Source organism: Protomyctophum bolini, assembly GCF_963924005.1.
Source record: "Protomyctophum bolini genome assembly, chromosome: 21".
In the NCBI taxonomy this organism is placed as follows: domain Eukaryota; kingdom Metazoa; phylum Chordata; class Actinopteri; order Myctophiformes; family Myctophidae; genus Protomyctophum; species Protomyctophum bolini.
The window spans coordinates 3,384,743-3,399,998 of NC_137882.1; the positions used below are offsets into that span (position 1 = coordinate 3,384,743).

The 15,256-nt window shown below is 44.8% G+C and overlaps 1 protein-coding gene across 1 annotated transcript in view; it reads left to right on the forward strand.

The window, feature by feature from the left end:
• dpp6a (dipeptidyl-peptidase 6a) overlaps nt 1-15,256 on the forward strand; it is a gene marked incomplete at its 3' end in the record, with an annotated part of 351,171 nt that overhangs the window by 250,121 nt on the left and 85,794 nt on the right. Inside the window, exon 2 of the mRNA XM_080793953.1 lies at nt 5,242-5,356. Within this exon, the coding sequence (XP_080650079.1) occupies nt 5,242-5,356 (115 nt within the window). The remainder of the gene's footprint in view (nt 1-5,241; nt 5,357-15,256) is intronic.

The window sequence follows — 15,256 nt, forward strand, 5'->3', positions numbered from 1 at the left end:
CAAGACAATTTACATACATAAAGACATTTTTTTTTTTTTTTTTTTTTTTATTGGATGCAATTGTGAACAATAGCCAAGTAATACATAGTAAATACATATCCATTGGCCAATCAAATGGTTCACTGCAGCTCAACAGTCAGTGTGAGGGGTGGTCAGGAGATGTCTGTGAGCTCTGCGTTTAAAGGCTTGAAGGCCGTTGTCTGTGATGGAGTCCACTACATGTTCTGGTAGGCTGTTCCACACCTGAACAGCAGTGTGGAGAAAAGTTCTGTCCAATGTCCGTGTTTTGGAGCCTGGGGGGTCGAGAGCATGTTCTGGTGTGGCTGTGCATCGGCCGGTGTTTCGCCGCCTGGTGTAAGGTGGAGGGAGCATGTCCTGGAGGTCCCTAGGGCAGTTGGGGGTGTGCATTTTGTACAGGACTGTAGCGGCGGCAACGTGTCTTCTGTGGCTAAGGCTGTCGATGAAAAGTGTCGTACTGGCAGTGTCTTGGTCAACTCCAATTATTTTGAGGGCCTTCCTCTGAATATTGTCCAGCAGACCAAGATGTGTCGGTGGGGCACTCATCCAAGTGAGTGAGGCGTACTCCATGACACTGCGGACCTGTAGCTTGTAGACCGTTGCACGGCTCTCGGTGGTGAGTTTACTGGCCACTCTCCTCAGTGCTGCCAACTTCTGACCGGCCCGGATGGAGATTTTGTTTCCACCGCTTAGATTATCCTGTGGCTACTACATCTCCTGATTAAGCCTCAAGGTCGACTGGTGGACACAAAGGACCTCTTTAGTCTGACCTTGTTGTATGCTGGTACACCATATCTCCTTCCTGAAGGTAGCAACCTATATTCTCCATACAACACATGCTTAGTATTAGAGGTGATATTCCTTGCTAACCTTAGGATGCTGTTATCATATGTGGATGTATAAAGTTTCTGAAGTTGTTGATATGGCGGAGAAGAGGCTGTTACTTATACCCATAGTAGAGTATTGAGTGATGAAGACGTATATTGTATGCCATGCTTTTGTGAATGTAAACTTAACCCCACATTTAATATTCGTGTCATTGTATATGCGCTCCTTTATGTTGACAATGGACATGAATAAAGCATGTGTGTGCTGTGTGTGTGTGTGTGTGTGTGTGTGGGTGTGTGCGTGCGCTCTTGTACAAGCGCATGTGAATGCCAGGGCTAAGCTAAAGAGAGTGCCCTATTATCCCATTCTGACCTCAGATCAGATTCTAAAAAATATCTTCTACATCCTGACAACTGAAAAAGCTATGTTTCTATGTCGTTCTTCGATCTTTTTCAAAAAATAGCAGACCTACAAGCTCGTAGCGCGCCACTCGGTGGCGCGCTATGAGCTTGTAGATCTGCTATTTTCTCAATAGCTAAAGCATAGCATAATGCTAACAACAACAAAAGGGGGTTCCCGGCCAACATGGGTTATGTAAGGATGCCGTTGTGTTGTGTTTCATTGTTGAAGTCCTTTCCCCCTCAGTCTGTATAACCCATTCTGACCTGAGATCAGATTCATACGAGGTTTCCACTGGACACACACTGGTCTGATTAACCCCTTCTGACCTGAGATCAGATTCTAAAAATGTCAGTCGCTCTTCGATTTTTCAAAAATAGCAGACCTACAAGCTCGTAGCGTGCCACTCGGTGGCGCGCTATGAGCTTGTAGATCTGCTATTTTTCAATAGCTAAAGCATAACATGATGCTAACACCAAAATGGGATCCCGCCCAGAATGGGATAATAATCCCTGTAAAGCTCCACTTAGGGAGTGAATTGCCCTGCCATCTTTTATTGATTTATCAATCACTAAATTATATATGTGTCCTTCTCATTTTACCACATTATGCATTCCGCTCAACGTAATCGTAAAAGGGAGAATTATGCAGTTTGTATCAGCGGTATGCCATCTCCATAATTTGTGGGTAGCGTGACAGACTGCATGGGGGCGAAGATTCTGACTGAATGACAATTGATTTTTTTACTGCTCTGTGTCAAGGACACTTGATTTACAGATGAAGAGTTAAAAATGAATAGCGTATAGTGAATCATATGCATAACCTAATGTATATTAGAATACACCGCTTCTGTTGGGTAAAATAGATTATAATGCTGACAAGGTTTTGGGGACTTAACCCATTTTGGGCAGGAATCCCTTTTGGAGTTTTAAACATTACGTTATACTTTAGCTATTGAAAAATAGCAGATCTACAAGTAGGTCTTGTAGGTCTTGTAGGAGCTTGCAGAGCTTGTAGGTCTATGAGCTTGTAGGAACTTGTAGGTCTGCTATTCTTTTAAAGTTGTGGAAATGTGGTGCAAATCTTTGAATATATATATTTCAGAGCGAACATTTGTAACTAAAATATTGGCTTCTGGGGGGGTCCCTGGAACTACATATTTTGAGATGGGGGGGGTCCGTGGCCCAATAGAGATGATTCTGGGGGTCCTTGACATGAAAAAGGTTGAGCACCACTGACATATAGAAACATGGGTTTTTCAGAAAACTGTTAGGATTTAGAAGCATTCTTTTTTATCGATCTCAGTTCAAAATGGTTTTTGGTTATTTTTTGGTTATGGTTATGACGAGCATAACAATGCTTGGTATATCTTGTAGCCATGCTTTCATTTCTTTAGCTGTCATCAGACTGTGACACAGCTAAACATAGCACAGGCAGCTTTTTATTATGCAACGTTAAAGTTTAATTTACATTAACTTCAAAGTATCTTTCTTCCATCCCTTCTCTCTCGCTACATAACACTGCTGTGCTTTTGTGCATAAATTATCGGGTAAAATCATCGACCTAACTGGATCCCCGATGGATTCTGTCGTGTAACGGCGGTCTGGTAAACAGTCCCACTCTCACTCTTCTAACGGCAGCGAGCAAGCAGCCGCTAATGATGGCTGCGGCGCCTTTTCAATTATGAGCGGGAATGAGCCGAGGTCACTAAAAGGTTCACTTCACAGATCAGCCATTCTTGGTTCCATTTACATAAGAGCCTCTCTATACGTTAACCCATTCTGACCTGAGATCAGATTCATACGAGGTTTCCACTGGACACACACTGGTCTGATTAACACATTCTGACCTGAGATCAGATTCTAAAAATGTCAGTCGTTCTTCGATTTTTCACTCGGTGGCGCGCTATGAGCTTGTAGATCTGCTATTTTTCAATAGCTCTAAAGCACGACATGATGCTAACACCAGAATGGGTTCCCGTTCAGAATGGGTTAATTCACTACGAAGCACGTTTTTGTCTTCTCATTAAATCTAATTAAAATCATCATATTAGTTCTTGAGTTTTAATATGGTTGTATGGGCCCTTATAAGCCTCTCTTTTCCACGACGGAGACAGTAGTTGGTTTTGGGTTTCAGCTGAGCTGTTGGTTATCGTTTGTTATATTATTAGCCACAAACAACGTTAATACAATAAGCCTCATGGTTTATATACTTGCTGATCTACAGAAATATAATTGAAGTATAATTCAGGTGTCAACAGTGTTTTCTTTTTTTTCATGATTATGCCTAAAAGAGAGCGACATTAACCCATTCTGAACGGGAACCCATTTTGGTGTTTGGCATCATGTTATGCTTTAGCTATTGAAAAATAGCAGATCTACAAGCTCATAGCGCGCCACCGAGTGGCGCGCTATGAGCTTGTAGCTCTGCTATTTTGGAAAAATCTGACATTTTTAGAATCTGATCTCAGGTCAGAATGGGTTAATCAGACCAGTGTGTGTCCAGTGGAAACCTCGTATGAATCTGATCTCGGGTCAGAATGGGTTAACAAACATAATGAGAACAAAAAGAAGTTGCAGTATTTGAAGCATTTCATTTGCAGCGTCAGACAGTAACGCATAATGTTTGAGAGGCGAGATGTACAGTAAGCTGCCGTGACTCGGGGGGAATAATAAAACTACCGCTTCCATTTCTTTTAAAATGATTAATTATTCTGCTTAACATAATATTAAGTTTCCTGTGTTTCAGGCTATTTTCAGTCAGAACACTCTAAACTCCTTCTCTCTCTCTCTCTCTCTCTCCTGCTTCTCTGACGCTGGGGCAGCATCATCATAGCCAGGCCATGCAATTCACAAAGCGTCGCATCTCCCATTTTTTTTTATCTGTCACACCCGTTTGCGTGTGACGGGCGCCGCCGGGAAAAAGGCGCCGGCTCATTAAGAATTCCCTCTTCCTCTTTCCTTCCTAGACGACGGTAGTCTCCTCGAGGGAGAAGCCGAGAGCCGGGCGGCTTCTTCGTGGCTTCACGTTCGTCCTTGACTGACCCTCCTCTCCTCCTCTCCCCTCGCCTCCTCCTCGCCTCCCTACACCCCTTCTCTGTTCTCACCTCTGTATAATAATCTCTCCTTTATTCCTCTCACTTTATCGCTTTTCTATACCCATCTTCCGTATAATTACATTATTGTCTCCACCAGGCCGAATGCGTGGGGAGAGAGTATGCTTTGCGTGCGTCCGTCCGTCCGTCCGTCCGTCCGTCTGTGTACAGCTAATCTCCGGCACCGTTAACCCGGTCGATGCCAAATTCTGCACGCACACTCCCTGGATGCCAACGATGAACCTCTGCCCCAAATTTTCCAGAACAACCTGTTATAGCGCCACCAGGAGGCCGACTTTTGAAAAACTACTTTTGCTATTACTCCTCCAGAGTAAATAGCAGACCTACGACCTACAAGCTCGTAGCGCGCCACCGAGTGAACGACTGACATAGAAACATGGCTTTTTCAGAAAACTGTCAGGATGTAGAAGAACATTTATAGAATCTGATCTCAGGTCAGAATGGGAAACTGTCAGGATGTAGAAGACATTATTAGAATCTGATCTCAGGTCAGAATGGGAAACTGTCAGGATGTAGAAGACATTTATAGAATCTGATCTCAGGTCAGAATGGAAAACTGTCAGGATGTAGAAGACATTTATAGAATCTGATCTCAGGTCAGAATGGGATAATGTCTTGATCATGTCTGAATGTCTAACCCAGCGTTTCTCTTTCTCTCCCCCTTGTCTCTCTCTCACTCTCTCTCTCTCTCTCTCTCTCTCTCTCTCTCTCTGTCTCTCTCTCTCTCTCTCTCTCTCTCTGTCTGTCTCTCTATCTCTCTCTCTCTCTCTCTCTCTCTCTCTCTCTCTCTCTGTCTCTCTCTCTCTCTCTCTCTCTCTCTCTCTCTCTCTCTCTCTCCTCTCTGTCTCTCTGTCTCTCTCTCTCTCTCTTCTCTCCTGTAGGAGCTGGTGGGGAGCAACCCGCCGCAGAGGAACTGGAAGGGAATAGCGATCGCCCTGCTTGTCATTCTGGTCATCTGCTCTCTGATCGTCACCTCCGTCATCCTGTTGACACCAGGTACGTGGTGGCGTGGGACGGGCAGGGACAGCGGCCGAGAGACAGCATACAGTGACACGCTGGGACTCTCTCTCTCACACACACACAGTCACACACAGTCACACACACTCACACACGCACACACACACACACGCACACACACACACACACATACACACACACACACACACATGCGTTCTGTTTGCGTTGCTATTGCTATGCACAGACACGCCCGTTTTGGTTACGCAATCAATTCCATGCCTACATGCTCTTAAACAACTGGTGTGTGTGTGTGTGTGTGTGTGTGTGTGTGTGTGTGTGTGTGTCATGTTATCTGCAGTGTCATGCAGCACAGCTTTAGATTATTTCATCATGTCATTTTGGATTTTTAACTATATAGCAACATACGTTTTTCAGTGGTTCTCAAAAGTTGCAGATATACAAGCCCACGGCGTGTCATTTTGTGTCATGCTGCGAGCTTGTATACATATTAATTAAACCAAATCTGTCCCTGTTTGGCACAAAACATCTTCAGGCTAAAATACAACAAAGTGTGAGAACGTCTGATTTAGAATAAATGCATTTGTAGATTCGTCCTCAGTCCCTCTGGAACCATGTGACCTCGTGTGACCTCTGGAGCGGTCACATTCACTGGAGGTCGGAAACTCTCACTGAACTTGACCAACACAAAACTGCTTCCTTCGCAAAATGCACTTTCTCTGCTCTCTCTGCTCTCTCTCTCTCTCTCTCTCTCTCTCTCTCTCTCTCTCTCTCAATTCAATTCAATTAAACAGGCTTTATTGGCATGACATTTTACAAGTATTGCCAAAGCACAATCACAGATATGACAAACGATAATATCAATGACATGAAAAAATTAAATAAAGTAGGTGAAAACATGGCATACTGTATGTGTGTCCTACTGGTTGTGACAGGAATTGACATATTTTGCAGCCAACACTGCACATTCTTTCTGTTCCCCCAGAAGGAGTGGTAATTCCTCCCTTTCTGTCATATTTTTGGGAAGAACTCCTCTCTAATATTTGTGTAGTTTTTACATTGTGTTAAGAAGTGTAACTCTGTCTCTATAGCTCCGTCAGACTCATCACAGTGACAGCACAGCCTCTCCTCTCTGGGCAGCCAGCCTCTCTCTCTCTCTCTCTCTCTCTCTCTCTCTCTCTCTCCCTCCATCTCTCCATCTCTCACTCTTTCAGGATCTCACTCCATCTCTCTGCAGACATGGAGTGGTTTGATCGTGACTCCTTATTGTCCTCTGTAACCATTAGGCTCCATTATAAGTTGGCTCACAGACTGACCTTCATGCTTTTTTCCTTGGAGCGGATTCATTTAGTAATTTACATGAGAGATTAATCAGTGGGCCATCTGTTTAGATCTGCTCATCTAACCCCACCCCCCGTCCCGCCATGCTTTTTATAGGCCTGCCAAAGTCACACACAGTCGACGCACCTGCCCATATATATACCTGTAATCCACTTACTGAGCCCTTATTTATCCCATTCTGACCTGAGATCAGATTCTAAAAGTCATTCATGATGATCGCGGGTGATGTCACAGACGTCGAGTCGATCCAACGTGCACGGTGCTGCTCGAGTGTAGTTCTTTTTTTCCGAATTTGTTTTTCAAAATCGTACAAGATCTAAGTTCAGTACAAAGCAGCATCAACATTACTAATTACTTTATAAAATAGCCAGTCCAAGAAACAACAGTTAAAATAAAAAGCAGAGTAAAGGTAGAGTTAAAGGTAGAGTAAGTGATTTCACTTAATTCAAATATCACTTATTTTTTTGTTTTGTTGTGAGTTCCTCCCTGTCCACAGTTAACCCCTGGGGGTCAAAAAACCTTAGGTTTCGTTTTTGGTTCTCTATCCTGATTGGATGAAAGGCTGGGTCCCAAGGCAAAAACGAAACCTAAGGTTTTTTGAGTGAAATCACTGAATATACCTTTAAGGTTCATAATACATCCAGAATTCATCCCATATTTCTTCATTCCATTCTTTAAGCCTGCAGGTGTTCTGGGGACCTTCCAATGACGCAACAGTATTCTGGCAGCGGTAACAAGTCCAACCTTTATGATAGTGAAATATTGTTTAGATATACCAGGGACAGCAGTTCTGTCCCCTAAAATAGACAGAGCCACATATCCCTGCAGGGCAACATCAATCCCGCCCATTCCTCAAGGAATTCCAGTACCCTACACTTCACTCTAGCGTAGTTCTGGAGCTATGCTTATACCTGCTGTACAGGGACGGGACGCCAGAGGTGTGTTTCACAGACACACACAGGCCTCAAGGTGCACTGCCGCTGCACGCCACAGATGTTGGCGCAGTGTGAAACTCCCCCGAAACACCTCATCAACGGGTGACGGGTGACCACTCCCTGTTCCCCCCCCCCACAGAGCGTCTGTCACAGACTTAACAGGATGACCTTGAGGCAGTTTGGCTCAGTGGTTATAGGTAAGGCCACAGGCCTCCTCCATGCAGGGACAAGGAGACAGGTGGCGTCTCTAGTTTGGCTCAGCGGTTATAGGTAAGGCCACAGGCCTCCTCCTTTGGCTCAGCGGTTATAGGTAAGGCCACAGGCCTCCTCAATGCAGGGACAGAGGAGACAGGTGGCGTCTCCAGTTTCATACCGCCGTGATTTGAACCGCCATCCCCTAATCCGCTATAAGCCTCACCATGGTTTCCCCAAAGCCTCTCAGACCACGGCCCCCCCAAAATAGTCATATTTGTGGTAAAGAGGCTTTGGAAGACAGAGCATATTTATTAGCTAACAATTGAGCAGAGCGATAAAGGCTTAATCTCCTGCTTCCGCTGCTTAAGGCGGTCCTCAAGGACAGCGTTTAGCATTTCTTTACGCAGAGCTAATGCTGGCGCTGCCACTGCAGGTGGGTGGTTTAGCTCAACCGGGACGCTGAGTTTTGTTTTAAATACTACTGGGATTTCATTCAGTTTGTTTCAGTTCTCTAGGGGGATTAAAAGAATGCTGGTATTTGTCCTAAAGTGACTGCAAAAAAAACAAAAAAAACTCTTTATGTAATATAACAATGCGATGTGACATAGCTCTGTTGCTGTAGCCCCTCCAACTGTATATATACTTTCCCCATTTTCAACAGTTTTGTATTGTATTTTGACACTTGCTTTGGCAGTGTGTAAACGCATGTTGTCGACTGATGGACAAAAGACCTCTTCAGCCTGACCTTATATTGTCTGCTGGAACACCAATATCTCCTTCCTGAAGACAGCGACTGTCCATACAAAACATGGCTATAGTGTTAAGAGGTGATATTCCTTTGCTAACCTTATTATTTGTATGACAAGACGAATCATCAACTTAACCCGTTCTGACCGGGAACGCATTTTGGTGTTAGCATCATGTCGTGCTTTAGCTATTGAAAAATAGCAGATCTACAAGCTCATAGCGCGCCACCGAGTGGCGCGCTACGAGCTTGTAGGTCTGCTATTTTTGAAAAATCGAAGAACGACTGACATTTTTAGAATCTGATCTCAGGTCAGAATGGGTTAATCAGACCAGTGTGTGTCCGGTGGAAACCTCGTATGAATCTGATCTCAGGTCAGAATGGGTTAAAAGTTGTGACAGCCCTCTAGCGTATGTCTAGCGCTCCATGCTGCAAACCACACATCGCAGGGAGGGGGAAGCTGTGACAGGAAAAATGCACCCTTCCGAAGAACAGAGTGTGAGGAATTATGGGATAGCGCGTTATTTCCCGTTTGTTTCGTTGATGGACGATCTCCTGCCAGGCCAAGCGTCTGCTAGCTAACTGCTTCTGACAGCCTCTTTGTTCTTACTGCTCAAACAACAACCACCACCCCCATCTCACTCCGTTCCGTTCCCCTCTCTCTCTCTGTCTTATTCTGTCTCCCCGTTTTTATTTTTTTATGGCATGGCTCTGAAAGAGGCTAGCAATCTAAGGAGGGTCTGTCGGCATGTGCACTTGTATTGATTGATTTATTGATTGAAATATGTATTAACGGTTTGCAGAATTACAGTACATTTCAAGCACAAACTCAATACAAAGACTGTTAACTGTGATTGCATTACACTTGTTCACAAGAGGGTCCACCATGGTCAATTCATCAAAACATTTAGAGACGTACAAATAGACACTTCTATATAGTCAAAGAACAGAACAGGAATTCATTTATAAAGGAGGTAAAAAGGGAAAAGAAACATAAACAGTGAGGGGAAAAGGGGGGGTGGGGGGGGGGATACGTGTACAGTATGTATGTGTGCAGAGGTAATCTTCCAAACTGCTGGACCGACCTGCACCAATTTTCCTGTGCACACTACTACTAGTAGGCCAGCTTAGTGCCTCCACTTTTTCCCACATTTTATACTGTTTGATATGTTTAACTTAAAGGTAATATTATTCAGTGATTTCACTTAATTCAAATATCACTTATTTTTTTGTTTTGTTGTGATAATCCTCCCTATACTATAGAGTGTGCTGACCATATAAGGAGTTCCTCCCTGTCCCCAGTTAACCCCTGCAGGGGTCAATAAAAAAAGGTGTAGTTTTTTGGCTTAGGTGGCCCACAGCCTTCATCCAATCAGGATAGAGAGGAGCATTCCAGCCAATCATGATCGAGCGGGGGCGGGCTTTGGTGCGTGTGCTGTTGGCCTATCGTGTCTCCCCCCCCCCTCCCCCCCCCCTGTAGTGTGTGCATGTGCACATCTTGTTACCGGGGCGGACCGTTTTTTTTCCCACTCCAAATCACCCAAATCACTGAATGCTCCTTTAAATGTTATACTGATCAATATGGTCGGATCAGGGGCTGTTCGGTTTCGGACCGGGCCTGGACCTGGACCTGGACCTGAGTCCTAATGGACAGGAAAGGCCTGGACCCGTCGGGCTTGCAGAACTCTAATCCCCACCATTAGCTGTATTTCTTTTGTATTTTTTAATAGTGGGCTCATTTTTATTTTTGGTTTTGTATGGGCAACGCCACACGGCACAGCACAGAGACAGACAGCCCTCATTAACCCATTTTGACCTGAGATCAGATTCTAAAAATGTCTTCCACACCCTGACTGAAAAAGCTATGTTTCCATGTCAGTCGTCAGTCATTTTTCAAAAATAGCAGACCTACAAGCTCGTAGCGCGCCACTCGGTGGCGCGCTATGAGCTTGTAGATCTGCTATTTTTTCAATAGCTAAAGCATAACATAATGCTATAACACCAAAAGCGGTTCCCGCCCCAAAATGGGTTAAAGTGACCAATGACATCGCCTCGACGTCAACGCTGCCTTTGATACCGTCGAACCTGCTCTTCCACACTTTGTCTGGTGAATCAGCACACTTGTCTGTCACTGCCCGGTCGCATACCGCTACGACAGACATCAATTCATCTCCATAAATTACTGCCAGTCATTCCTACAGCTTCCCTGTTAGCGATGGCGGTGTGTGTAGCCCCGCGGCTGTACATGCTCCGTTTTTTCAGACAAATCCTTCGGAGAAACATGGCCTCCAGTTTCCCGTTGCTAAAATCCTGACGACGCACATCTCTACCTCTACCCTCCTGAACTGTCACTGCTCCTCCCACCCGCTCTACTGCCTTATATAGGGCTGGCTGTCACGATTAACGATTGTCATACAAATAATTGTGATTAACGATTTTCATTGTGTTTTTTTGCATTGAGCATTGGAGGCGCGTATTAATACAAGTTACATTTATCTTGTTTACTTGTACCCTGCTAAATAAAGGCTTTGACGGTCTGGGTCTGCTCCTGTACCGTCCTTCTGCCTCTAACCACACCAAATTGTTAAGACGGTTTTAGCGGTGTCCCATCCATCCATTTTCAACCGCTTATCCGTAGTCGGGTCACGGGGGCAACAGCTCCACCAGAGAGCTCCAGACTTCCCCCTCCAGAGCAACATTAGTGACTTCCTCCTGGGGGATCCTGAGACGTTCCAAGGCCAGTGAGTCGACATATTTCCTCCAACTGCGCCTTGGTCTGCCCCGGGGTCTCCTCCCAGTGGGACGTGGTCCTTGGTCTGCCCCGGGGGTCTCCTCCCAGTGGGACGTGATCCTTGGTCTGTCCCGGGGTCTCCTCCCAGTGGGACGTGGTCCTTGGTCTGCCCCCCCAGGGTCTCCTCCCAGTGGGACGTGATCCTTGGTCTGCCCCGGGGGTCTCCTCCCAGTAGGACGTGGTCCTTGGTCTGCCCCCCGGGGTCTCCTCCCAGTGGGACGTGGTCCTTGGTCTGCCCCGGGGTCTCCTCCCAGTGGGACGTGCGTCGAGGACCTCCCTAGGGAGGCGCCCGAGAGGCATCCTAACCAGATGCCCCGGGGTCTCCTCCCAGTGGGACGTGCGTCGAGGACCTCCCTAGGGAGACGCCCGAGAGGCATCCTAACCAGATGCCCGAACCACCTCAGCTGACTCCTTTAACTTTCCGCTTGTATTCGCGACCTTATTCTTTCAGTCATGACCCCCACACACTTCACGTGAGAGTATAGGAACGAAGATTGCTCGGTAGTCTTTCCAGCCAAATACTAACCATATCACCATATCATTAAACGGCCCTTTTCCACCTCTGCAAAACACTGTCCACCTTTGACCCAAACGGTCTCACACTCTGCTGCATAAACATCAGCTAAATAAATATTTTCTTTCTTTAAAAAAATAATAATGAGTTCCCAGACCTGACAGCTACAGTATGTGACCTTTGGACGTGTCCTTGGGCTGAAAGCTCACATGCCTATACGTACAGTACTTTAACCCATTCTGAACGGGAACCCATTCTGGTGTTAGCATCATGTTATGCTTTAGCTATTGAAAAATAGCAGATCTACAAGCTCATAGCGCGCCACCGAGTGGCGCACTATGAGCTTGTAGGTCTGCTATTTTTGAAAAATCGAAGAACGACTGACATTTTTTAGAATCTGATCTCAGGTCAGAATGGGTTAATGAGACCAGTGTGTGTCCAGTGGAAACCTCGTATGAATCTGATCTCAGGTCAGAATGGGTTAAGAGCAAATCATGGAATGGCCGCCCGCCTCCATTTGCGATTCATGCATGCACGGACCATTATTTTAAACAGTTCAGCTATTAAAGCTGTCTGCTTCGTTCCTCGTCTCAGGGGAGGCAGCCAGACAAGGTATTACCACCAACCACCCACAGGCCCTGCACTGTCCACGGACTGATAATTGTACACACGCAATAAAGAAAGTCTGCACCAGGATTATTTTAATTCTGCTTTAATGCTGTATTTCTGAATGTACTGGGGGTACAGTACTGTACATGTTCCCCTGTTGCACCTGGGGGTGCATTTATGCAGATGTACTCTAGTGTAGGGAAGAAATTCCAATTTTATTTATGTGCACATAATCGCATCCCCGACTGCATGATCTGCTGTTTTCCAGTCTCCTCCAACGCACCGAGCAGTTGAGAAACTGTCGGACGACCAAAAAAACACTAGCAGCGATTTATGTGTTGCATTAAAAACATTGAAATCATCAGTGACCTTTTTGAACACAGTTTCTACGGAAGCAGTAAGCTGTACCTGTTTGAAATAGTCTCGCGCACACACAGCCCTGCAGGCTAGCGGTTAAGTTCAACTGTTAATTTGGGCCTGGGCAACAGACAAGGGGCAGAAACATATAAACGAAGAGCACACTCAGTCAATTTAAATGCTATTTGCTTTGCAGTGCTCCAGAGAAGACTCACACTATGGAACGAATAGCCAGCACTTCTGAAGTCCTTCTGGTAGTTTTTAATTACAGACGTTGGGCAGCTGGCCGGTGCCAGCCAAACCCAATAACCTTATTTCTTTTTTTAAATTATAGTACTGGATATTTCATTAACCCATTTTGCGCGGGAACCCCTTTTGGTGTTTTTGAAGGATTATGTTATACTTTAGCTATTGAAGAATAGCAGATCTACAAGCTCATAGCGCGGCACCGAGTGCCGCGTTATGAACTTGTAGGTCTGCTATTTCTGAAAGAAATCGTGAAAAATGTGCCTCACATCCTTGAATATATATTCTTTCAGAGTTTCAGTTTTTAACTCAAATCTTTGCTTCTGGGGGGGAGGTCCCTGGAACAACATATTTTCAGATGGGAGGGTAGGTGGCATATATTACATATCATTTTTTTGGGTCCTTGACATGAAATATTGAGAACCACTGATATAGAAACATGAGGTTTTTCAGAGAGGCCTAAATGGGTTAAACCCGGGAACCGCTGGCTTGTATCAATATCTTTAACAGTGATCTGTCCATATGAGAGAAGTTGCCGCTGTGCCCTTTTGTTAAACTTAGAAATGGAATCTAACGTTTCGGGGAATAATTTGAATATGATCAGGTTCAATAATATGGGTCTCATGAATGTTTCCAACATCTTAACCCATGCAGGCCTGACGTCGACATTTTAAAAATGTCTTCTAAAAATAATGACACTTTTCTGAAAAACCTCATGTTTCTGCTCAATATTTCATGTCAAGGACCCCAAAAATGATATGTAATTGGCCACCGACCCCCATCTGAAAATATGTTGTTCCAGTGACCTCCCCCCAGAAGAAAAGATTTGATCTAAAAGATTCACTCTGAAAGAATATATATTCAAAGATTTATTTTTTCTTCCAAAAATAGCAGACCTACAAGCTGCCGTGCTACGAGCTTGTAGATCTGCTATTTTTCAATAGCTAAAGTATACCGTAACGCTTAAAACACCAAAAGGGGTTCCCGCCCAGAATGGGTTAATCCAATATCTTTCCTATTCTATTCTATCCTTGGGCAGGGAGCAAAACGATAGAAGAGAGATTTGCCTCCGTCGCATTGAATTCTGTCACATTGAGGAGGAGAGTCTGTCTGGAAATATCTTATTAAGTTTTGAGATTTATTAGAGCAGCAAGCTGTAATAACTTCTTCAACGCTGTCTTCCCATGAAGTCTCGTCTGGTTTTGAGTCCCCAGTTAATTCCTGACATAGTAGGGAGATCTACAGAGTTTAAAAGTGTAAAAGTGACACCCTTCTGTCAGAATGTATATTTAGGAGAAGGAACTGTTCCCCAACTTTTTAGCCCGTGACCCAAAAGAGAAATTTGATGTCTCCCTGCGGGACCCAGACTATAGTGAAAATAGCCGATCTACAAGCCCACAACACTTGTGTTGTGAGCTTGTAGATCGGCCCAATTTCACTACTTCTTAGATTCTTCTTTTATTTCTTCATGAAATTACCAAAACAATCTTTGCATTTCGCTTTTAATTCATGAAAATCTTTGGGAATGCTTCTTGGAAATTATAATAATTAACACCAGCTATGATGCCCAGGTGTCCACATATGTTATTTGGATGACCCTAAAGGATAATTAATTTCTTGTTTTTTTTGTCAGCTGTTGCCTGTTACTGAGAAGTGAGGGAGGAATGACCTCTGACCTCTTTGGTCAGATAAAATTGGATAAGGTGTCATAAACCTGTCAGTCGTTGTCCGATATTGCTCGGATATTTTATGCGATTACGATTTATGGCAGGAGCTGCAGCAGCTGCTGTGTGTGTGTGCGTGTGTGTGTCTGTGTGTGTGTGTGTGTATACAAAAAGATATCACTGTACTGGTGGCACTGTTGAGCAGCCACACACACACACAAACACACACACACAGGCCAGGGAGGGGGGTTTGTACAGTACAAGAAGTACAGTATGGGTAGTACAGTACCCGTGCAGTAGAGTACAACTACGAGAGCAGTACAGTCTGTACAGTACATATTTCAGTTTTTGTGTGGTGTGGCATGCTTTCAGAGCTCGCCCCTTATGGGTGCTGCTAGTCACTCCCAGGAACAGCAACGTGCAGGGTCCCTATTATGTCTCCATGCCCGCTTGAGTACAGTACAGTACAGTACAGTACAGTACAGTACAGTACAGTACAGTACAGTATGAGTAGTAGAGTACAG